The sequence below is a fragment of the Tiliqua scincoides genome, chromosome 16 (assembly GCF_035046505.1).
Source record: "Tiliqua scincoides isolate rTilSci1 chromosome 16, rTilSci1.hap2, whole genome shotgun sequence".
NCBI classification, from domain to species: domain Eukaryota; kingdom Metazoa; phylum Chordata; class Lepidosauria; order Squamata; family Scincidae; genus Tiliqua; species Tiliqua scincoides.
This window is the reverse complement of record NC_089836.1, coordinates 6,476,506-6,500,095: the sequence shown is the minus strand read 5'-3', so window position 1 is coordinate 6,500,095 and position 23,590 is coordinate 6,476,506. Positions and strand designations below refer to the sequence as shown.

At 49.1% G+C, this 23,590-nt stretch overlaps 2 protein-coding genes across 2 annotated transcripts; one reads left to right on the top strand and one right to left on the bottom strand.

Annotated features, from left to right (window-relative positions):
* Window positions 1-477: 477 nt before the first annotated feature.
* REXO4 (REX4 homolog, 3'-5' exonuclease) lies at window positions 478-5,325 on the bottom strand. Its single transcript, XM_066610751.1, has 9 exons — window positions 5,244-5,325; window positions 4,358-4,611; window positions 3,318-3,679; window positions 3,077-3,226; window positions 2,360-2,553; window positions 1,743-1,831; window positions 1,440-1,514; window positions 1,202-1,276; window positions 478-1,034 (listed from the first exon to the last, which is right to left on the bottom strand). Exons 2-9 carry the CDS (start codon window positions 4,577-4,579, stop codon window positions 939-941), a joined length of 1,263 nt encoding a protein of 420 aa, XP_066466848.1. The 5' UTR covers window positions 4,580-4,611; window positions 5,244-5,325; the 3' UTR covers window positions 478-938.
* Window positions 5,326-5,604: 279 nt separating this feature from the next.
* LOC136635403 (histone deacetylase 2) lies at window positions 5,605-19,868 on the top strand. The gene is made up of 14 exons (XM_066610481.1): window positions 5,605-5,757; window positions 8,095-8,207; window positions 8,894-9,011; window positions 10,947-11,021; window positions 11,883-12,021; window positions 12,320-12,461; window positions 14,090-14,182; window positions 14,267-14,375; window positions 15,254-15,394; window positions 16,138-16,246; window positions 16,875-17,005; window positions 17,505-17,660; window positions 18,385-18,445; window positions 19,489-19,868. Exons 1-14 carry the CDS (start codon window positions 5,706-5,708, stop codon window positions 19,517-19,519), a joined length of 1,470 nt encoding a protein of 489 aa, XP_066466578.1. The 5' UTR covers window positions 5,605-5,705; the 3' UTR covers window positions 19,520-19,868.
* Window positions 19,869-23,590: the final 3,722 nt, after the last annotated feature.

Sequence of the window (23,590 nt, the reverse complement as noted above, 5' to 3'; positions counted from 1 at the left end):
AAAATAAACGCAGGGATCCAAAACATGGTTGCCAGAGAACAAGAGGGTGTCCTCACAGCTCACCTTTCTATAGATCCACCCTGTGGCAGCTTTACTGGTCTGCACAAAGCAGATTAGCAGCATGTCGGCTGTTTGTTTGTTTAAACTGTAGGGGGTGTCTATGTTCTGAAGCCCATTCAGTAGCAGAGACTCATCCAAGGCTCAAAGATACACACGCGGCCAGTGGACCATGGACACAGTTTTTTTCCAAAACAGGGATCAATTCAGAAGCCAGCTGGAGAACCCATCGGAGCACAGGGCTATTGGCAGAGGGAGGAACGAGGAGCTGCGTCTTCTGTCCTTTCCAAGCAGGCCTGGACAGAGTGCACAGCTGCTGATACCATCTCTAGGTTGTGTCACAGAAATCTGCCCCCCTTTGATGGGAAAGTGAGCAGTCTATCAAGAGTTCCTCAAAGCGGACATGTTTATTTACATCGCAAGTAACAAAATCAGTTCAATTGCCTTTCAAGACTTATGGAAGCGCTTGTCCGTACAGAGGCATACAGAGTTAGGTTTAGCAACCAAGCAGCTTTCGATTTATTCTGGTGTGACCAGCTCAAGACCCCCCAGCATGCTGAATGCCAGCACCCCCTTAGCCAGCAGTGCACCAGCTGCTGCCCTCCTCGGAGGAGGAAGCGAGGAGGAAAGACAAGTGTTGGCCTGGAGAGTCTCCCACCACTCTCCTGCCCTCCATACTGTGTTGTTCCCCTTTTTCTTTTTGAATGCCAGGAGAAGGGTGTCCCCTCCCGTCTTGCCACCTGAAGTGACCTCTGCAGCCAGCTTCACAGAGAGGTCAACTCAGATGATGACCAGTCCAGGGCAAACAGAAGCAGTCTTCCCTGAAGTATCAGACGCTTCCACCAGTCAGCAAGTAAGACCAGGCACGAAAAGGTCCAGGTTTATTCTTTCTTTCCCTTCCGAATTTCTTTGAGTGATGCTTCCCACTGCTTTTTTGCCATTGTGTACAGTCTCATTGCTGCTTGGGCATCCTGAATCTGAAAGACCGCGCAACAAGAGTTGATACAAGCAGCATCTCATCGCCCCTTAAAGGCTTAGTTCAGCTGACAAAAGCGATTCTCTGCCAGCAAAATGGCCGCCCACGAGCTGCCTTGGGCAGCTATGGTTTGACCTGGCAAAACGGGCCTAGTTAATAGCTACTTACCGAACTGTGTGCCGAAGTCTGCACCGTCACATTCAGCAGTTTCTCGCAGAGCAGCTTCAGGGATGGTCTCCCACTCTGCGGAAACAAGAAGGTTGTTGTGTTTTATGCAGTGGCTTGCGGTCAATTTCCTCCTACTACCTGCAAAGCTACCAGGGATGGACAACTTGATGGGTTCTTCATGCCCCACAACTGCTTTCTTCATGCCCCATCAGTGGCTCGGAAGCCCCTCAGGCCTTACCTGGACTGCCTGTTTGAAAGGCTTGTATCTTTGCGTGTCTCTGATCTTCTTCTTAGGGTGGTCGAGAAACAGAATCTGAAAGGTCAGAGGTTTCTGTTGTAGGGGCTGCATGTACGTGGGGATCCCACTCCTGGGATCCCCCTCCTGCTGCTCTGTGTGCCTGCAGCCACTCTTGGAACACCTGTGGGATGCTCCCTTGTTCACACCCTTGTGCATCAGTAGCAGGGGAAGGGAACTGCATTACCAACTTGGCTGAGAGTCTACAGGTAGCAACACTGAAATGCAAGGCATGAACTTCTCTACCTTTAAATCATTGTGCAGAGCATGTCCAACAAGGATTCTTCCTCTTAGAATGTCGGCCACATCTTTCTGGACAACTTTAAAGTCCTCCCCTAAACGGATTAAAGGAAGAAGGAGAAATAAGAATATAAGCCCTGCTGAATCAGGCCAGAGGCCCATCTAGTTCAGCTTCTTGGATGTCACAGTGGCCCACCAGATAGATGTCTCAGGCCACAAACAAGACAACAGACCTGCATCCTGTAGTCTGTCATTTGCATCTGGCATTCAGAGATAGCCTACTTCTGAAACCAGGAGGCTGTACATACCCCTCACAGCTTGTAAGGTGTGATGGTCTTTTCTTCTAGAAATCTGTCCAATCCCCACCTATCCCCACCTCAGGAAGGTACTGCACTTATTTTTGGTTACCCTCTTCTGCACTGTTCCTAGCCTCTACTGTCTCTGTCTCTGAGTTGTAGCAACCACAGATGCACGCGGTCTTCCAAATGTGATCACATCATACAGTTGCATAGAAGTATTATATTAGCAAGTTTATCCTGGATCCTTTTCCTAACGACCCTGGAATAACTCAGAAGAAGGTGGCACCCCAAATACCAAACCAGGATAACTAGCACGTCACTGACCTGTCTTTAAGTCCTGGGGCCGAATCCCACTAATGGCGGTCCTGTAGTCCGTCACCGTCTCAGTCGGCTTGACGTACTTGTCATAAACGCACTTGCCAAACAGGTTGACGATGGAGACGCGGGCCAGGATGTTGTCCTCGCCGGAGGGTCCCACCCCCACCATCTCGCAGTCCATGGCCACCGCTTTCGTCAAGCTGCAAGAGAAGAGAGTTGTTGTGGCAACCAGCCTCTTGCTGTCCAGCATCCCGGCTGTCAACACTGATGTTCTGAGATGGGGCAATGCATCAATTCATGTAGACTGCTTCTTTTTTGCTCTATCGGTGCATATAAATCAACTCCCAGGCCCAAATCCTAGAGTGAGCTCTTGAAGGAGGTACAAATCCAAGCAGCACAAAAGTAACTTGCCAAAAGTCACCTGCCTATCAACATTTTCAGCTTTAAAATCAAACCAATGCCATTGGTCATCAGTCCCGGGATGCCAGTGGCCACCAGGTGAGGGCTTCATACCTATTCTGCACAAAACGCTACATGAGCATTGACCATAGAACAGTGTGTCCCGAACTGTGGGTCTGCAAGTCTCTTTCTTGCAGCGTGTACAGCAAAAGAGGCTCTGGCAAAGCCTTTGGGTGTCCACCTCAACTGCTCTCTCCTGCGCCCAACGGCAGCTGCAGCTCTCAGCCCTACGCTGTCAATATAGCACCACGCTGGGACGCTTACCCTTCAAAGGCCTTCTCTTTCACCAGTGCCTGCTCTGCCAGCTGCCGGGGTTTGCTGTTCGTGGCGTCCAGCTGCTTTCGAGCAACTTCCGCTGCCTCTGGTCCCAATGCGGCTTCGATGTCATCGGGATCAACGTCATCAAACCAGATGCTGGAAGGAAAGCAAAAACTCAGTGGCTGAAAGCAGGTGGAATCCATCGGGGTGCAGGAGGCGGCACAGGGCAGCGGCCTGAAGGACTTACTCTGCCAGTGCTGGCTCCGGTTGCTCGTCTGTTTTCCTCCTCTTGTGTTTAATATCCCCCTTTTTCCTCTCAATATGGCCCTTCCCTTGGCTTCCTTTGGGCTTTTCCTTATCTTTTTGGGCCTGTCTCAAGGTCTTTCCAGGCGCAGGTCTTTCTGGTTTGGCAACAGGTCCAGAATTGCAAGCTTCAGCTTGAGCCTTCCTGGCCTTTTCTGCCGGTTTGAATTTCAGGGTCTGCCCAGTCCCGTTCACCTTGGAAACTGGGGGGATGGCTCCTCCATTTTTGGCCGCGTGCTTCTTCTTGGAGTATGTGTTGGGCACACAAAGAGCAGAATCCGAACTGGCAGCCTTTTGTGTCAGAAGCTTTTAAAAAAAAAAAATTTAGCACATTTGATTTCAGCATTCAACTTTAAAAGAGGGGTGGGCAAGCGAAGATATAGGTCCAACTTTAGCCCATGGGGCTTCCTGTCTGGTTTCTATGGCCCTCCTCTCTCACGAAAAGTGTACCAGCTACCTCTTCAACCCCACCCACAGCAAACATCACAACCATGTGAAGATCTGAGCTGGGATTGCTCCTGCCTTGGCATCACATAAGGCCCCACAAGGAGCAGCCTGGTGGACAGAGCTACACGATCTCTGAAAGGTATGCGTCCTTGCTCTAGCAGCCCCTCTCCAGCTCCACCCTGCTGCTGCAGGGGAAGGATCCTTCAAGGGGCAGTCTCCAGGGCTCAAGGCAAGGCCACCTCTTAGTCAGATTTCACCTGATGCATTTCCCTGCTTTGACGGGTAGGCAGAGAAAGGCAAGAGGGGCCTAGCATGTTAGGCTCTGACCCCATGGGGGAGTCTGGTTCAGGCAGTACTGCCTGGGGAGGGGCTGAGTTCAGATTCCTGGAGCTCCCCACTGCCTGCTTCCTTCTCGCTATCAAGATATTGGACCACCTCTGAGTTGGACTCCTGGCTGTTCCTGGAGACTGGGGTCATGGCACCCCGAGTCCAAAGCTATCTGCAACACCCAGATAGAGAATTGCTGCTCCTTCTTACCTCCTTCAAGGCTTTCCAGTTTGACGAAACTTCCTGGGGAGTCTTTGGAGGGAAAAAGCATCCAGCCTTTGGAGAATCCTGTTGCATTTTCTCCTGCACCAGCTTGGCTGCCTTCTTCCAAAACAGTCTTTTCTTCTTTTTCCTCTTCTTACGGAGATCATCTGATTTAGCTGTGGAGTTGCCCGCTGCAGCTTGAGACACTTTCCCTCTTATTTTTGCCATGTTGACACAACACCAGAAGTTATCTCTGGCAACTAGGAAACAAACCAAAACCAAAAACAAAAACACACTCTTGACGGCCCGTGCAATGGAAAATTAGCTCCTCTGAAGTTATACTTCTATTTATTTTAAACATTTATTGCCTTCCCCTGGCCAAGAAACCATTCTCAGTGGCCACGTAAGCTGCAGTGTGGCTGCACCAGTGCTGGAAAGTGGGACAGGACTGGGCCCTTCTCCCCTTAGCCTTCTTGGGTCTGAGCTAAACACACCCAGCGCTTTTAACTGCTCCTCCTACAACCTGCTTTCCAGATCGCTTACCATCTTGCAGCGCAGTCCTATGTGTGTTTACTCAGAAGACAACAAAACCATGTTCAACAGAGGCTGCAGCCTTGGCGCCCCCCTCTGAAGCTGCTCCAGGCTCTCAGCAGCCTTCCTGGAACTGGACGCTGCTCCAAGAGAGGACAGGCTGGGGCAGAACTAGGATCTGCACTCCATGCCTCTTAATGAAAACCAGATACACTCTGCACATGCACAGAGGCACCTTGCACATGTCCCAGGGGCACTCTGCACATGCACAGGGGCACTCTACACATGCACAGGGGCACCTTGCACATGCCCCAGGGGCACTGTCTCCCCCCGCCCTTCCCGAGCCCAGCAGGCCACTCACCAGGCTCCCTCCGGCCCCCCCGGCGGAGCAGCCCGCAGTCAAGCGCCCTTCCAGCTCCTCCCACGTGGTCCCTTCCAGGCTCTTGGCACGCCGCCGGAAGCAGGAAGCCCGAAACCGGAAGTGGGCCCGGCTCCTAAAAGCCGCCGACGGGAACCGGAAGCCCTGCAACGCGGTTCCTTGGTGGAAGGGCGGACTCGGAAATCAATGGGACGGGGAAGCGCGCATGCGCGGCCTTTGCCTCTTTGTCGCCCCGGCCGTCCCGCCCACCGGAGACGCGCATGCGCACCGCCGCCTTCGGGCTGCACCATCGCGCGCGGGGGAGAGCCGCACTCCCTCCTCTCCGGCCCGCCGCGCGCCTCACGCCCTCCAGGCGCCCCGTGTGAGCGGCTCCTCCCGGTGCAGGGAAGGGGCGGGCTGCTCTCGGCGCCGCTCTCGCCGCCGTCGCGCTGCCCTCGCGGGGCCATGGCCTACAGTCAGGGCGGCGGCAAGAAGAAGGTCTGCTACTACTACGACGGTGCGTTCCCCGGAGGGTCCGCGCCCCGCCCCGCCCCGTGTGGACCGTTGGCCCCTCCCCTCCCACTGACAGGCCACGCCCCTCCCACTGGCCACGCCCCCTCCACTGGGCCCTTGGTTCTGTCTGCTAAGCCCCTAAGAACCCTGCAGGATCAGGCCCGAGGGTCCAGCCTCCAGGGTCCCACTCTGGCCCCACAGCCCTCTTTAAGATGCCTCAGGCATCATCTCACCCTGTGGCAGGGAGTCCCACAGGCCCCCTTGAAAGGCCTTCAGGCCATCATTACACCCTGTGGCAGGGAGTTCCACAGGCTTGCAGCCTGTAATGGGCTTTCCCTCCATCAGTCTGTCCGTTCTCCCCCCCCCCCCAAAATGCCTCCAGGCCATCATCCCATCCTGCGGCAGGGAGTAACTCATTGAGGCAAAAATTACGGTCTTCGGGTTCAGAAGTCGAATCTGGATTTGCCCTCACCAATCCCATTTCCCACCCTTCTTGTGTGTTCACAACAACCCTGCGAGGTGGCAGCCTGGGCAGGGCCGGCCTTAGGAGCTGCAGGGCAGGGCAGCCAGAAGAGGCTGTGCGGGAAGTTTGGATAAGGTAGTCCCATTAGCGGATTGGATCCAAGCCCTCCTTGCACAGGGTTGGAAAGTTTGCCATGACCCCCCCAATGAGGCTCTGCGAACCCATTGGGGTTGTGACCCCCAGGTTGAAGAAGCTATTAGCTGTGCAAGCCACCTTGAGCCAGAGTCCCGTAAAGGTTTCCCTACTTCCAGGGCCGTTTGGGGAAGGACCGTAGCTACCTACAGAGCACCTGCTTTTCACACAGAAGGTTCCAGGTTCGGTCGCTGGCCTGTCTTGGTGGTGCCAGAAGAGTCCCAGTCTATGGAAGCCATGCAGCTTGAATTCCAGCCAGTGCCTGGATTTCCTTCACGGACCACACTTAAGGGACCTTGTGGCACAAATCCGAGCCACAAGGCTTGATTTATTCTCATGCGGTGCTTTTCCATCTTATGCCTTCTGCATGCCTGGTTTTGGAGCACAGAGCCGTGCCCTTCATCCGGTGATGCCAAAGACGGACTGTGCCATGGATAATCTGTTTTGCAGCCTAGTCTGACTTTCCAGACGCTGCCAAGAAAAGCAGAATGGCGGGTTGTAGTCTGCTTCTTTTGTTGCTCGGCCGCCTTTGTTCCGCCTCAAAGGGGGCCTTGGCCAGGAGGAAGATTGTTTGCATGGGGGCTTGGCTTTCATGAGAAAAACCAGACAATGTGAAGGCCATTGGCACTTGGAAAAGTAGGTGTATTCTCAGGATACATGCTCCAAAAGTATATCCTAAATGCTGGAGTACCAGAAATGTATATTTTCTCACCGGTGCTATGAAAGGGAAGCAATCAAAATATTTATGCCCTTTTGACTGGCTTTTCAGCTGAAAAATAGGATGCAATTAAAACAAGAAAAGATGTTGGGGCTGCTTCTCCTCTTCCTTGGCCTGTTCACAGAGCAGTTGGTGGTTCTGCTGGATGGCTGAGTTAGCAGCTAGAGAAGCAGCAGCAGCTATAATTTTGCTGCACCTCCTCTTCCATGCTGAGAACATTATCATTAATCTTGAGCTTCACACGTCTCTGCTTGATGCAATCTTTGTGGCAGACCTGTAGGATCAGTGATGTATTATTCCCATTTTGCAGCTGGGGAAAACTGAGGCCAAGAAGGCTTGCCTGAGGTCACCAAGTGAGGATTTATGGCAGCGGTGAGGTTTGAACCAGGGACATCCCAATTCCCAGCTCAGTCTTTTAGCTACATACACACCAGCTTGTATCCATTCCCTTTCCTTTTCACTGACTCCCAAGAAATAACTTGAGGAGGGTTGAGGTCCCAAAGATTGCGGTTTAATGAGTCAGCGTCTGATTCAAACACTGGTTGGATTTGTAGGCCCCTTGTAAACCATGGTTTCTAGGCTGGCAGTGGTTTGGAGCATCAAACTAACTGTAGTTAACCATTGTGATTTCATATTATGTTTGAATCTATTGAATATATTTGAATCTATCAAATCTATTATGTCAACTGAAAGAGTCCCTTGGGACCTGTTTAGAGTAATATTAAATTATTCTGAAGTCTCGTTCCACAAATTTGGGCTACTTATTTGGCCACCAGCTCTTACCTCTTTGCGAAGTGCTGAGGATGAGGCATGGAATGCCTGAGTGAAGCCAGAGATGGAGGGATGCTCACCAAAGGAATTGGGCAGCCACTGGAGTAAACCTGTTACGGAACTCTTTAGGAATGGGAGGTAAAGACCCCCTAAAACAAAACTAAAGAAAGCAATGACTTCTTTTGTTTCCTTCTTAGGTGATATTGGGAACTATTACTATGGGCAAGGACACCCCATGAAGCCTCACAGGATTCGCATGACGCACAACCTGTTGCTCAATTATGGCTTGTACAGAAAAATGGAAATTTACGTGAGTACACTCTGTGCCTCCATTTGGTCGCTGAAAATTCATATGAAGATTTTGTGTTGCGTGTTTTAACGTGCCTTTGCTTTGAGAGCTGTACCAAGGATTTTAAATTTGAATTTAAATCTTGTTTTCCTGCTCAGAGAATCCACATGGGCAGGTGGAAGGGTCTTCGTTCAAGAAATGCAATGACCTGTCAGTTTAACACGCAGCTAATCAGATTAGCTAGGAATCTCCCCCCTATCAGAACACCCAGTGAAATTAACCAAAAAGTTAGCTAGTCTTATGGGGTGTTAGAAGAAGCACAGTTTTCAGTTGGTGGGAAGAGAGCCTTTCCTCTGCGCTTCTAGTGGAAGATGAAAGAGGCAGGGAGCCAAATGTCTGCCAGCCTGATCTGGAAGCCCTTTTGCATTTCTGTAAGACCTTGCCTGCAGAACGGATGCAGCAGCATAGCCTTCTTTAGGATATAAGGTGGGGGAAACCAACCAATGATAGCAGTGCGCACATTTGCCCCTAAGGAAGGCAGGGTGGGGGTCTGGATTCAACTAAGGAAGGCATGTTAAGAGTCTGGATGCAGCTAAGGTCATCCAGTAGTGGCAGAGTGCACCCTTACCCTTGAGAAAGCTTCGTAATTTGGTATCAAGTTCCTAACTCTGTGTGACAGACCCCATTTCCGTCTTTTTGTTTCCCAGCGGCCCCACAAAGCTACAGCCGAAGAAATGACCAAATACCACAGCGATGAGTACATCAAATTTCTCCGTTCGATAAGACCAGACAACATGTCTGAATACAGCAAACAGATGCAGAGATGTGAGTCTGGCTCTTGAGCGAAATGCAAACAAAGCCTTCCTTTGAGAGCCTTGTTGCCAAATGCCAACCTACATTTGTTGCCTGCTCCAAGCAGGGGGTTGGATTAGATGACCTTCCTGATCTGTTCCAAAGCTACAATACTGTGTAATACAAAAAATGTTTGCAATGTTTCTTATGAAGTTTACAAGCTGATCCAAAAGGTGGTCTTGGTTTATTTGTATCATGAAAACACTTTTAGTTATCTTAGATTTGGTGTTCTCATCTATCCTGTTGCTTAACGGGTTGTAATACACGTCATATCATACAACAGCATAGTGTAACTGTGGCTAAGCTATTGATGCTAGGCCCAAGATAGTGGCATTTTTGAAATCCTTGTGCCAGTATCCGTAAAGAAACATCAGCATATTCAGATAAACATGGAGCTGTTCAAATTTTGTTACACAGAGTTATTGTATTATCCAAGCGTACAAAGAAAAGTTTAAACTACATTTAGAATTGAGCTAGAAGCTGGTTTCAGTCTTTGGAGTGAAGTAACTGTGTAACTGAAGTAACACAGCTAACTATGATCAGAGGTAACTATGGCGACACTGTAACTTTCCAGCATAATTAACACTGATCCAGAGAAGAGAGTTACCACATGATATTTGATGTGATACCTCCTGTGTGAAATTGATCTAGTGCAGCTGATCAGTATCAACCATGTTTGGAATAGCTGGATGTTGGACATGGTGCAGGATGGGGCACTAGCCAAGGACCCAGAGTCTGATGACCCAAGTCTAGCCAAGGACTCTGGGTCTGATGGACCCAGAGATCCATGCTGGGGCCCTGGTGGAAAAAATGTGATTGTCACCAGTGTGGCTATGAAAGAGTGCCCTGAACAGCCATTATTGCTGCAGTTAAAGGAAGCCCCCGCAAGGGTTGGAGGGAATCTTGCCACAATGGTGGCATTCACCGTCTTCCTTAACCCTGTAATGCAGGGCTTTTCAAAGTGGGGCGTTGCGACACCCCAGCCTGTGGGCCCTGGTCTCTGCCCCCTTAAGGGGCAGGGGCAGCCTGGAGGCAGGGAGGAGGCAGCGGCGCGATCCCCATGATCGCGCCGCTCAGGGGGCTGCAGGGGCTTGGGAGCGCTTACCCCAGCCTCTCCAGGGTGCGGGGAGCCTGGTGCGAACTTTTGTTAGGGCCCCCTGCAGCAGTGAAAGTGGAGCAATCGCGCCTTCCACCCACCCCCGCTGCCTCCCCCCAACCCCGCAAGAACTTACAGTGGCTCAAACTCTCCTGGAGAATTTGAAAACCACTGCTGTAATGCATTGTCATCACCGTTGTGTTCAGAGATGTGATTGGAGGGGCATTGCCTTATTGTGATAAAAGATAGCGGGTGCCAGAGCAGCTACCCCACTCCCTTGCAGCTGACAGGACCTCCGTCTCCCTTGCAGTCGGAGGAGGCCTCCATGAACAGAAAGTGTAACTGCTTCAGTGCTTGACTTATGAGACTCGTCTCAACATGGACTCTTCAAGGAGTTTTGGCATTGTAATCTAAGAGGAGAATGGCAGAATATTTTATTCCTTGGCTAAAACTGCATTGTTGTCTGTTGGTGAAGTCACGTCCCTGCGTTAAAATCGCCTAGAATATCCGAATTGCTAATGGTGCATCTGCAACCATTAGCAACACTGTGAGATATGTCTGGGCCCAGCCCCCAGCTACGCTGATTGCCAGGAGAGTTTGTCTAATACGTTAAATATATTTGTTAAATGGGTGATGTTTCCTATCCTAAACTTCAAACAAATTGAAGTTCGTTGTATCCCTCATCAAATTGTAACAAATCTCCCCAGAATCATCTCTGTGCTCATTATATCAGTGTTTCAAAGTGTTGAAAATGTATCATGCACTTCTGTTTGAAAAGCGCACTTAAAATTAATTCAGCTTCTCTTATATAGTTAATGTTGGGGAAGACTGTCCCGTGTTTGATGGCCTGTTTGAGTTCTGTCAGCTGTCAACAGGAGGCTCTGTGGGTAAGTCTATCCTCTTTATGAATGCTGTGCAGTTTTTTTTTTTGCAGAAAGCTGTCAATTCAATAGCACATTTCAGAGTTGTGGCTGTGTTTGTCGGTAGCAGCAGAAAGAGCGAAGAGCCTTGTGGCCTCTTACAGCCCAACAGATGTATTGTGGCAGAAGCTCCACTTCGTCAGAGACATGAAGTGAAATCTTCAGTAGGCAAAAAAGTACCGCAGATCTGTGGGCTGGGCATCCGTGGATCTCAGTACCTGCGTGTGTCAAGCCTATGGCTGGAGGGCCTCTGAAGACCCCCTGGATGCAAATGGACATGCCACCCGGACACAACCAGAAGACACTTCTGGTTCACACTGGAGACTTCCAGTTAAGTCCAGAAGCTTTCTGAGCCATGGGGAGACCTGTGCCTCAGAACATCTCCCAGATACAGCTGGAAGGCACTTCCTGTCAGAAGGCACTTCCGATGAAGTGTGGAGGAAAGAAGAGTGATGGGTTAGGCATGCCATTTTCTGCCACTGTGCCGTGGCACGCTGGTGTGCCGTGAATGGTCCCCAGGTGTGCCACGGGAATTTGGGAGAGGGCCATTTATTAGTAGGGCCATTGCGGGATGCGAGCCCCCCCACTGACAGCACAGTGTGCCTTGTCAGTTGTCAAAAAACTGATGGTGTGCCTTGACCATTTTAGTACCTTGCCAGTGTGCAGTGAGATGAAGAAGGTTGAAAATCACTGGGCTAGAGTGTCAGAAAGGTGAGGGAGAGGAGAGTGGTGAACTCGACTGCCCCTGACCCTCCTCAAGATACCCTGCCTGCCTTTTCATTACTACAAAGCGAGAGTTTTTTTTTCTTCCCAACAATTATTCTTTAGCGGGAGCAGTAAAGCTGAACAGGCAACAGACCGACATGGCCGTTAACTGGGCTGGAGGGCTTCATCACGCGAAGAAGTCAGAGGCCTCCGGTTTCTGTTACGTCAATGACATTGTGCTCGCCATCCTCGAGTTGCTGAAGTAAGTTGATGTTGGAGCTTGTGTTTTCTTTGATATATATAAGCTTTCTGTCTTGAAGATCTTGGGTGTGGTCTGAGCTGTCTTGTAGAGGTGGAAGAACAAATTAAAAGCCCTTTGAAGGAATTTGCAGCGCACTCCTATGCACGTTTACTTGGGGATAAGTCACACTGCATTTGATAGGGTTTGCTCCCAGGACACTGTGCAGGACTGTAGTCCTGGTGTGTTTTTCAATTTGGGTCTTGAAGAGTGCCTGTTAAAAAGCTCTGCCTTTTTGTGACATCCCCCCACCCCCCTGCAGATACCACCAAAGAGTGCTGTACATTGATATTGACATTCATCATGGCGACGGTGTTGAGGAAGCCTTCTATACAACAGATCGCGTCATGACCGTGTCCTTCCACAAATACGGCGAATATTTCCCTGGCACGGGAGATTTGCGGGTGAGTCCAGACACAGGTTTGGTGGTTGATGGCGCTGCCTGGCTCATGCTATCCTTTGAGCCAGACTGAGAGCTGGTGTAGCTCTCAGTCTTTCCCATCTGCACTACAGGCTTGGCAATACTTTTTCCCTGCCAGTTGTGCTTCATTGCACAGGAAGACCTGAAGGCCTGAGATGCAGAACGAAGTGTTTGGGCACGTGTGTGGGAGAGAACGTTCTTTCAGGGTCTCCACAACCTAAGCCCTGTAGGGCTTTCAAGGTGGCAACCAGCTCAGAAGCTAACTGGCAGCCAGTGCAGTTAGTGAGGCACAGGATCATATCCTTGCATCGTGGAGGCCTCCCAGTGACATGACGACAAGCAGAAGGAATTGCTGTTAAGCACCGCATACCTCTGAAAAACAAGGGATGGGGTGATGCCAGGGGGCCTGGCACGGACACTTTCCCTGTTGCCGGGCTCTGGAACACATCACGCTTTCAACGAAATGGACCCCACTCCATGCTATGTATTTGTTTGCCTTGAACCCCTAACAGGACGTTTGCTGCAGGAAAACCAACATGGTGCCCCCATAATAGGCAGCCCAATTTCACACTTGCAAAGGCGTGAGTGTTTGGAGCGTCTCTGGGTATCAGCAGGGATGTCTTGTCTCCTTATTTGGAACAGATTCTGTACCCTGAATGCTGAAGGATGCAGGGCTGAGCCGGCCCTTTGAAACCAGCTACCAGGGGGCACCTGTCGCTGCTGATTTTCCTCCTGATGCCTTGATTTGAAAAGGAGTTGGGGAGAGGAGTGGAAGAGGAATGTGAAAGAGAGGAGAGTCTCAACACTCTCGCTTGCATCTCTCCTCCACACTTCCTCTCCATCCTTGTCCTTTCTTATTTTTTAAATTTTTCAAATTGGGTTAGGGGAGAAGGAACAGTGGTTGGCTCACCACCCGGCAAGCGGAGGTGGCACTGAGCACTGCACCAAGGGAACCATGCTTGGCACGTGCCAGCTCGGGTGCCCAGAGCTCCTGGGCCAGCCTTGGAAGAGGAGACAAACGATCTTTGTATGTTTCACTTTGTGAATTGTGGCCCGTTTCTTATAGATGTAATAGCATGCGATTTTTTGGATCTTCTGGCAGAGCAGACACATGACATTACTGCCCATTCCCAGGTAATTGGTTTGTCTTTCAAATGAATCTTCCTGTACATGTCTGACTTCCCCCCCCCCACCATCACCATCCCTGTTCTTGGCGAGAGAGGGACTTGGTTTTGATTTCCTACCATGACTCCAAGCTATCCTTGACCGAGATTGAAGAAAGCCAGCCAATCGCAGTTATGCTTTTGGGATCCTTGCGTATTGTCACGTGTCTCTCTTCCTGTTATTCTGGGCCTGTTTTGCATAAGCGCTGATTTCATCTACTGGACCGATCAGGTGTTTTCTCTGTTGATTTAATCTGGAAATATCTCACCAACCTGGCACTCCTCTTGTACCTAGAGCAGAAAACATAAATATTTGTGATCTACTTGGGGAAGCTGCCAAAAATTTCTTCTGGGTACAGGCAGCTTTGAACTGAAGACGCACAAACTCGGCATGTCCCTGTTGTGACAGTTGCTACTCTTTTGTGTTTGTCTCTGTGTGTCTTCACAGGACATCGGGGCCGGCAAAGGCAAATATTATGCTGTTAACTTTCCCATGAGAGATGGAATTGATGACGAGTCTTATGGACAGATATTTAAGCCCGTGAGTACATTCTTGGCCCCATTTTGAAGCCAAACGTTGTGAAGTTGTATTGAAAGGCTGATGACCATTCCTCCTCCTTTTCAGATCATATCCAAAGTGATGGAGATGTATCAGCCTAGTGCCGTGGTCCTGCAGTGTGGGGCCGATTCACTGTCTGGTGACCGGCTGGGATGTTTTAATCTTACTGTCAAAGGTGAGAAATGGCAAGCCCTTTCATGAGATCCACAGCTCCACGTGTACACATTTGTGGTTTCCTGGTCACCATCACACACACAGAAGATGGGAGAAGTCTTGTTTATGTGCGTCACTACATACAAAAATTGCTTTTTATGGGACGAGACCGTTGATCTCATTATAATGTATGGTGGCTGCCAGAGCCCCTTTAGGGTAATGGGATCAGAGTAGGTTTTCTGTGGACCCTACCTGGAGGTGCTGCCAGGGATTGAACTGGTAACTTTCTGCATGCCCTATCTCTGAGCTGTGGTGCCATCCCTAAGGAATTGCTCCAACATGAACAAGAATAGGGCCTTGCATTCCTTGGTTCCCTTGTCTCTATGATTCCTAATGGCCATGTGATGCCTCATCGTAGATATGGCTTTATGTGTCAGATGACTGTGTGCAATAAGTCCTCCTTGGCAATCATAAGAACATAAGAAGAGCCCTGCCAAAGAAGAAGAGCCTCAGGCCAAAGACCCATCTAGTCTGGCCTCCTGGACCTCACAGTGGCTCTCCAGGTGCCTCTGAGCACATGAGACGAGATCCCTGTACTCTTTTGCATCTGGCATTCAGACATCCTACTTCAGTGGAACACCTCTGGGAAGGGAATCTTTGTGTGGCCAGGTGTGCCGTTTGCCGGAGGAATGGGGGCACTTGCACCTGGCCAAGGGGGTTTTGTAGGTGTATAACCAACCTGCTGTCTAAAAAGGAGATTCCAAAAACTTAAGAAACTGCATGTGCCGTCCTGTCCCGTTTCCATTTTGTTCTCCTTTTGTGTCTTTTGTCAGCCAGTGTCATGGTGAGAGCTCTGGGGTTGAAACCTTCACGGTGTCATTTATCTTGCTCTGTCGGCAGGTCACGCAAAATGCGTGGAAGTCGTGAAGACTTTCAACTTGCCTCTGCTGATGCTTGGCGGAGGGGGCTACACCATCCGGAACGTGGCTCGGTGCTGGACCTACGAGACCGCGGTTGCCTTAGATTGCGAAATCCCTAACGGTAAAGAGTCTGAAGAACATCGCAGCCGGCCCCTTGGGTTTGCAAACCGTCCTGCCGTCCCCCAGAGTGACGCAACCGGTCTAAACTTGCGCCAGCCCCATTTATCAGATTCCAGCCGCCCAAAATATTTTTCTAGGATATGCAGGTCTGATCCAGCGTCACCTGGGAATGCACATCCCTTAAGTACATGCTTACTAAAGCGAATGTGTAGATTTAATGAAAAGGAAGGGGTTCATGGCTGGTGTGGTATCTGCAGAAAATAATGACTTCCAAAGCAAGAGAGATGCGAGTCACCCTGTGCACGGACCCTGCTCTTAAGCTCTTCAGCCCCATTGGTTGTGGTGAGGAGTTAATCGCATACCTGACGCTTCCCTCTGAAATCAGTGGGATTTAAAAGTGCTAAATTTGGACTGGATGCTGGGCTGGCCTTTCCAAGAGGCTGGCTGAGGTGCCTCAGGTGACAGATTGGTGGGGTCACTTGCTGTTGCTCCCCTACCTTAATAGCTTCTCCTTTGCCTTCTCTGCTGACTTCCTTACTGGTTTTATGGACAGGCCATCTTTGTAAATACGATCACATTTCCAAGCACTGGCCCATTACGTCCTACGTGAGTTTGGTTCGCGCATCCATTATACGAGTTGATGCACGAAATATGGCAAGCCACGTGGACCAACGTGATGGAGTTCAATATCTGTCGTGGAACCCCACTAAGAAGCCAATTCTGCCACTGTTTTTGTTTTGACAGAACTGCCCTACAACGACTACTTTGAGTATTTTGGACCCGATTTCAAGTTGCACATTAGCCCCTCAAATATGACAAACCAGAACACCCCGGAATATATGGAGAAGATCAAGTAAGCCTGTTTGCCTTGTTTTTTTTTTTAAATGTGGGTTGTCTGAATTGTGGCAACTTTGTTTAGTCAAGGCATCTGTAGTTATGTGTCTCTTTCCCCCCTTTTGTCACGCCACCAAGAAGCTGGGGAAAGGGTTAGCTTGGGTAGGATCCTAGGAAAGCAGCAGAAGCTGCTGTTTTTTAACAACGAATGGTGATGTTGTCGGATCTTACTAGTTGGAGGAAGTTTAATTTTGAGAACCATCGTCAAGTTCCTGTTTCAGAGAAAGCATGTTTTGTTTTTGCTTATTGTTCTGAAGAAAATATATTGTTAGCACAGGTATAAGCATATTATGTCAACAATAAGTTGTAAAATAACGTGTTTTTTTTAAAAAAATGCTAGCGTGCTTCTAATGATCAGTGGCCCATCATAACATTGCATGGCTGTGTTTCTTTTGGTATCACTGCCTCCCTTTTGCAAGACAACTGAGCTAGTCATCCTCTGCTGTAACCTGTCTCTCACCCTGATAGCCTACGTGTGTGAGGCAGCCGGGTATTTTTGCACAAATGAGATTGGGGAAATGCCAGGCACACAAGCACTATATTGGGAAGAAAGTGATACAAGCAGCTTGGGTGTCTTTACCTTGCAGGCAGCGCTTATTTGAAAACTTGCGCATGTTGCCCCATGCCCCTGGTGTACAGATGCAAGCGATTCCCGAAGACGCTGTTCACGAAGACAGTGGAGATGAAGACGGGGAAGATCCCGACAAGCGGATCTCGAGTAAGGAGCAGCTGAACTTTAGGGAGGACTTGCTAGGAAATCTCAGTGAAGAGGTTCAAATATCGTTACATAAGTCATAAGACTTCAGCGAGACCTTCATTCTCTCTTAAAGCAAGAGGGTAGTCATTAATCACAGCTAGTAATAAGGAAGATTGTGATGCAGCTTTTTAAGTGTAGGAAACTCCCTTCCACTGAATTAGATCTATTTCTTTTCACCCGATATTGTGTACACTGGTAGCAGTTTGCCATCCAGTTGTCTTACTGAACAGCTTGCTGCTCTCCTATGTTGAATCTCCCCCCCCCCAACAATGTTGCCAATCCATTTAGCAAGACCGACTTCATGGCTTTGGGGTAGAGAACTTTTCCCAGGCTACCAGTTTGGGCGTTGTTCCCATGGTAAGGGAAGTGCCAACTCTGGCTCAGAATAAAAAGTTCCGGAACTAGTCTGACACAAAAACAATAAAGGAACCTCACCTCTCACCGTGTGTTTCAATTCCAGTCCGCGCGTCTGATAAGCGGATAGCCTGCGACGAAGAGTTTTCCGATTCCGAAGATGAAGGAGAAGGTGGCCGGAGAAATGTCGCCGACCATAAGAAGGGAGCAAAGAAAGCTAGGTTAGAAGAAGACAAAAAAGAGATGGAGGACAAAAAGACAGGTGAGCAGATATGGTGGTCTATCCCTGATATAGTGCCGTTAGTATGCATGTTTTACACAAGGTGAGAGGACAGGGTCCTGCTCCAAGGGGCTTTCAATATGGATGTTGACAGAAGGAAAACAATGGAGAAAAGGCAAGCAGATATGATTCTCTTATGTGTCCCTACGCTTGGGTCCAGTAGGGGAAAAAGGACATAGGCATTCTTCCAGAGCCGCTCAGTAAAGCTGAGTTTTGAGATGGGTTTTAAGAGGGCTGTGTCTTAAGCTGCTGTGTTTAGCCTCTAGCCTTGCACACGCCATACGCTCTTGGGAGTGACTTCTGTTGAAATCAGGGGGAGTGGTTAGACTTGGGCCGGGTCTCCTGTAACCTGTGACCCACCTGGCAGACCTCAACATACAGCTTCTGGGACTGCCTTCATTTTGGGTCACATGGTGTGCAAGCCTTGCTTTTAAGCGGGTTGTGTGAATTCCCAGCTCCATAGAACGTCTCTCTCTCTCGTTTCAACGCACACATCTGTAAAAGTGGCATTATTATAGGATTTCTGAGTGTGCAAAGTGCCTCTGCGCGTTGTCGTTTTGATTCAATTCTTGCAACAAACCGGATAGGGTAAGTGCTGTTACTGCCGTGTTGCAGATGGGAAAGAATGAGGCTGAAAGGTTAGCGGCTGGCCTGGTAAGTTCATGATCTGCAGTTCAGACTCTCAGCCACTGTTCGTTCTTTTTAGACAATAAAGAAGAAGATAAATCAAAGGACAGTAGTGGTGGTGACAAAGCAGACACCAAAGGGTAAGTGGATTGTAGCTGTCCCAGAATATCTGCTTCACAGCTTCATTACAGGGGGCCCTTCCTGATCCATGGTCTCGGTATCAGTGGATTTTGATATCTGCAGATGCCAAACCTTTGGCTGGAGGGCCTTAGAAGACCTCCTAGACTCTTCTGAAAGGCACTTCTGCTTTGCCAGTCCCTCTCAACCCCCCCCCCCCCCCCCCGTGGATTTCATTATCCATGGAATTCAGTATTTTCAGGTCCCGAACAGATACTGGGGGCCCACTCTATTATGCAGACCAGTGGTGTTCAACCTTCTCTGTGCCACATACCCAATACATACATAAAGTATGAAACTGGGAACCCACCATTGATCCTACCCCCTCCTGGCTCCCTGTCAGCTCACCCCTGCCCCCGTTGCCACCCACTCTTCGCCCCCATTATGAGCAGAATCGCTAAGAACTTGAGCAGTACTATGACACCATCTCCTGGTCCCTGAAGGGGGACACCAAGTGCCTCCCCCTTGACCCTAGCCCTAGTGGCCTTCAATATATTTCATCTCCCTAAGTTGCCACGACCCCGCAACTGAGGTTTGCGGCCCCATTGGGGTCATGAGCCCAAGGTTTGTTTGTTTAAAAGATTTTTATCCCAAGTTTCCACTGCCAGAGCAGATGCCTAAGGCACTTACAGTTTATAGAAAATAAATAAATAAATATGATGTATACAAACAATGGAGAAACCCAGAAATAAAAACCAATTGGAGGAGGGCAAAACTATTAACATTCAAGGTTGCGCAACAGCCTATTTATGTGCTGCTTTCCAGCCAAAAAACGTCAAAGTACGTAACAGAAGGAATGCAAAAGATGGTTTCCTGCCCCACACTCATTCGCTGTGATGGTGTTAGTTCTGTGCCTGCCTTCTATTCCGGGGGCAGCCGGTCAGTGCCTGTAGCTGCTGACTGATCTGTCCCTTAGGAAATGAACATTGCAAGTTAGCAGAGGTGAACATTTCAGATTGGATTGTGGCCCGTGTTGACAGTTGCCTTTTTCTCCCTCCCCAAACAGAGCCAAATCAGAACAGCTCAGCAACCCTTGAATGTAAACGCCTCACATCGGTTAAAGGACACAATACTAAAGTGTGTGGGGGGGGTGGGGAAGCTAAGGAAGTTTTCGTATGGGAAGAACTGTTGATTTTTTTTTTTTTCATTTTGTACTCATTTTGGCATGGAGCATATTTATTGAAAATGGCAACTGTGCGTTTTTTTTTCCTTTTTGGCAAGTTGTATTGTGAGTTTTTCTAATTATGGTGCAGAAAAATCTGTTCCTTCCACCAGGCTTTAGGTAATAGTATTTAAAATGGATGTGAGTTATTATGTTAAGTGTCTAAACTTGATCAATTAAAATTTGCCTTTTCCTGAGCTGATTTTATCCTTTTTTTGTAATTATATCTTTATTAAAAAAAAGAAGAAAAAAAACTGATGGTGCTTGGCTGTCTTGTTTGTTGTTGCGCCTTGAGAGCTCATAGGTAGATTTCACAACACTGTTCAGTGGCAGGCCGTGAAGGAATCTGGGACCAAGATACACTGTGTTTGTGGATTCTCAGGTCCAGCATTCCACCAAGGGTTCGGAATTTGCAGTGAACTAAATCCTTGTGTCCCAAAACTGCAGGCTGGCTTTGTAGAGGTTGGACCTGTACGTGGTATTTGTCTTCTCTGATTTGCCCCGTGAAGAAGAGAAAGTAAAGCATTGAAGCAATTATGATAGATTAATAATTATTATATACTTAAGATTTGTACCCAACTTGTCTTCAGAGTGTTGTAAGTCACTTTGGACAACCTTATTTTTTTTTAAACTACAGTGATGCCTCGCAAGACGAAATTAATTCGTTCCGCGAGTCGTTTCGTCTATTGCGAAAATTTTGTCTTGCAAAGCACGATTTAAAACAAACCAAAACACAAAAAAATGCAAAAAAATTCGTCTTGTGAAGCACGGCCATAGAAAAATTCGTCTTGCGAGTCACCAAAAAAATAACAAAACGCTTTCGTCTTGCGAGTTTTTTGTTGTGCGAGGCATTCGTCTTGCGAGGCATCACTGTACTTGTAAAATAATCTGTGACCGTGCATTGATCTCCGTCCCTGCCAGTGGCCATTACTTATGTATGGTAATTCTGTCACATGTTTACTGTGCTAGATGGTGGTGACTATCCCTGTACGTCACAAAACGATCACCATTTAATGTCTGGGGAAAATGTTCTGCTGTATGATCGAAACAAGTGCGGAACTGCAAAGGATCTGGAGCTCCCTGAAGATCTGGTGTGTGAGAGACCTGCTTAGGGCGGTCAGCTCTGCGCCTTCCAGTTGAGGAGCTTTCAGTCTTAAAGGGCCTTCACTGGACTTCTTAAGCACTGACCCCAAACGCATGGGTCAGAGGGATGTTGGCTCCTGTGTAGGGCATTCAAGGGAGTCCTTGGAATTTGAAGGGAGGAGAACTTGCTCAAGCCAGAAAGGGGGTGGTTGATCTGGCGTCTTGAAGGGGAAGAGGTCACACGCTTGCTACCCAGTGAATTGGGGAGCACCTTTTAATTAAAAAAAAATTTCAATCTACTAAAGCACTTTGGTTTCTTCTCTCCTGCAAATGGCCTCGACGCTGCCCGTGTTCGCCCTTGCTTGAGACTCAGGTTGGATCTACGCATGCAGCAGAATGAGCTGGTAGTAAGGACTGTACCACTTCAGGGAGAAGGTGCATTTTTGTATATGACAACTCTGCAGATAGGAAGTGAGGAGGAAATCGGGGTCCTGAAAGCCTTTAGCCAGAATCACAAGGCAAGGTACGTGAGGCATTTCTGAAGAGCAGTGTAAACGCCAAGAGTTGATTTCGTCAAAAGCCTGAGGGTTTTGATGTATCTTGGCTGATATGGACACATTCTGCCGGTGGTGCTTGATGTGACAGCTGGTTCTGCTGAGGCTCTGGGGCCATCTTGCTCAGTAGCCTGATGGCCAACCTTCTCTAGAGCTGGGGAATTTTGCTCTGCTCTATCTGACTCCCCCCAGGAAGTCCCCACAAAATTCCCAACATATGGAAGCTGCTATTTTGTGCACCTGCCCTCAAATTACAAATGGTCCCTGTCTGAGCAGGACCTCTGGTTGTCATTCGATATTGCAGACGTACCAGAGAGGGGGCTCGATTCAACGCAGTGAGACTTGCATAGACAAAAACAGCACTGAGGCCTCCCTCCCTAGTTGCTCCTTCACCCCCCCTCCCTTTTCAGGCTTTTTAACCCATCTGAAGCTCCAGTTTCCATCATGACTGTTTACTGTGTTAGCCAGTCTGCAAACATTGTGCAATAGGCTCTCCGGCCACCCAGTGGCTTTGGCAGGCACCCCGGCTGAAAGTCGCAGCAAAATATCCCCCCGTCCCGATCGCCCCTCTTCTGTTTAAACTCTGGCCCCTTCCACATTTCTGCTCCATTTGAGGCTGTGGCCAAAGGAAGTCGGAAGCTTACCTTTGCTCGGCGGCGTCCGTGGGCTGCCCTTGCATCATGACTGCATATCCTTTGGTGCTGGTCTTCCTTGCAGTCTCACCGGGCGTCTGTTGGCGATCTGGAACCCACGAGGTAAGCTTTGAGCCCTCCTGAAAGACGAACGTGTCTTGTTCCTTCTGGGTGATGGGGTTCAACCACAAACAGCCAAGCTGCACCACCCTTCTGAGCAGATAACGTGTTGTCACAACAATGGGTGACGCACAACTGCAGGTGAAGGAAGGGCCCAGGGCTGCTCTACAGCCATTCCCCAAATTGGGAAGGAGGGAGAGAATGGGACACCCAATGCAGTTTGCAAATAAATGGATGAGTAATTATGCAAATGAGGCACACATTAGTAGCTGTATTTTCAAGTGGTTGCTTCGCGTCTGTTTTCCCAGCAACCCCCTGAAACGTTGCAGAAACATCATTTCTACCTGACCCCTTTGCTTCTGCCGCGATCTGTTTGTGCCTCCTTGTCCGGCAATGGCAAAACTTAACTGGGGAGTGAAGCACTGAGCAGCTGTGTCCTCCTTGTTTTGATTTTGTTGGTCCAACAGGTCATAGTTCTGCATGTGCTCAGTTAATGTGCAACTAGAAGTTCCAAGTATGCATGTGTTTGGTGGTGGGGTGGTCCTTGTTTTTTTCCCCTGAGTTTTGAACCAGGCACTGGGACACTCAAGACAACCACTACCCCACACCTTCTCTTTCACACTTCCTCACTTGCCTTCTTCCTTTATGAATCAAAGGATCAGCCAGGTGGAGGCAGGTGAAAAACCAGAGGCAGTACTCCACCCACTAATCTTCCACCTAAGGCGGCTGCCTCAGTTGGCCTCATGGATGGGCAGGTCCTGGGAAGAAAGCCAGTAATGCCGGAGACTGTGGGGTGGAAGGCACAGATTCTGCTGGGAGGGGCACCAGTTCCAATAACTTTGATCAGAATCCACCATGCCACTGGCTGTTATTTAAGTGCCCTCAAAATGGATCTCATTTTTGAGGGATGCAGTAATGTGCCCATAATCAGTCAGGCCTTGGCCAAAGTCACTGCAATTTCCTCTAGGGAGACATTTGCAATGTACAGAAGCAAAAGAACCCTTCTGGTTGTGCTTGCTAAAGCAATGGGGAAGCCCCATTTACAGCAAGCCGAGCTTCCCGTGGTACAAGGGGAAGTGGGGAAAACCCTTCCTTTCTCTCCAACCTGCAGGGATTTCTGGGTTCTTTGGATGAGCGAGAACTTTCCTCCTACTTTGGCACAAGCTCACCCTTTGAAGGTAAAACGAGCCTTTTATTTTCTATGAAGATATGTTAGTAAAACGGCTTTGGTCATTTCAGCAGGGCTTGCAGAGGGGGCTTTCCTAGGAGGTGACTGTACCACAAACCTGTCGTTTCGCTTTGCTGCGGGCCCTACGTTTGCTTCTAGAAATGGACTTTTTTTTTTTGCCCGGTCGAAAGGAGAGGAGACGCTTTTGCGTGAAGGGTGTTTATATGCCGCTGTTCAGCAAAAATGTTTCATAAAAACAGAGTTGGCCCAACATCTAAGACAGCATATCAAAGGCTGCCCCCCCCCCACTTCATGATGGAGCCTCTGTTCCTCCCAACTACCTGGATTGAAAGAAGGGGGAAAAACAGAAGTGGAGGAGAAGAGAGTGG

Bases quoted from the DNA above. Each gene is read 5' to 3' on its own strand.
- REXO4 (XM_066610751.1), bottom strand. From the start codon at position 4,579: ATGGCAAAAATAAGAGGGAAAGTGTCTCAAGCTGCAGCGGGCAACTCC. The intron at 2,554-3,076 runs GTAAGCGTCCCA...CTTCTCTTGCAG, and splicing joins AAAGAGAAGGCCTTTGAAGG to CTTGACGAAAGCGGTGGCCA. The intron at 1,832-2,359 runs GTCAGTGACGTG...TAATCCGTTTAG, and splicing joins GCCCCAGGACTTAAAGACAG to GGGAGGACTTTAAAGTTGTC.
- LOC136635403 (XM_066610481.1), top strand. From the start codon at position 5,706: ATGGCCTACAGTCAGGGCGGCGGCAAGAAGAAGGTCTGCTACTACTAC. The intron at 12,022-12,319 runs GTAAGTTGATGT...ACCCCCCTGCAG, and splicing joins GCCATCCTCGAGTTGCTGAA to ATACCACCAAAGAGTGCTGT. The intron at 16,247-16,874 runs GTAAGCCTGTTT...TTTACCTTGCAG, and splicing joins GAATATATGGAGAAGATCAA to GCAGCGCTTATTTGAAAACT.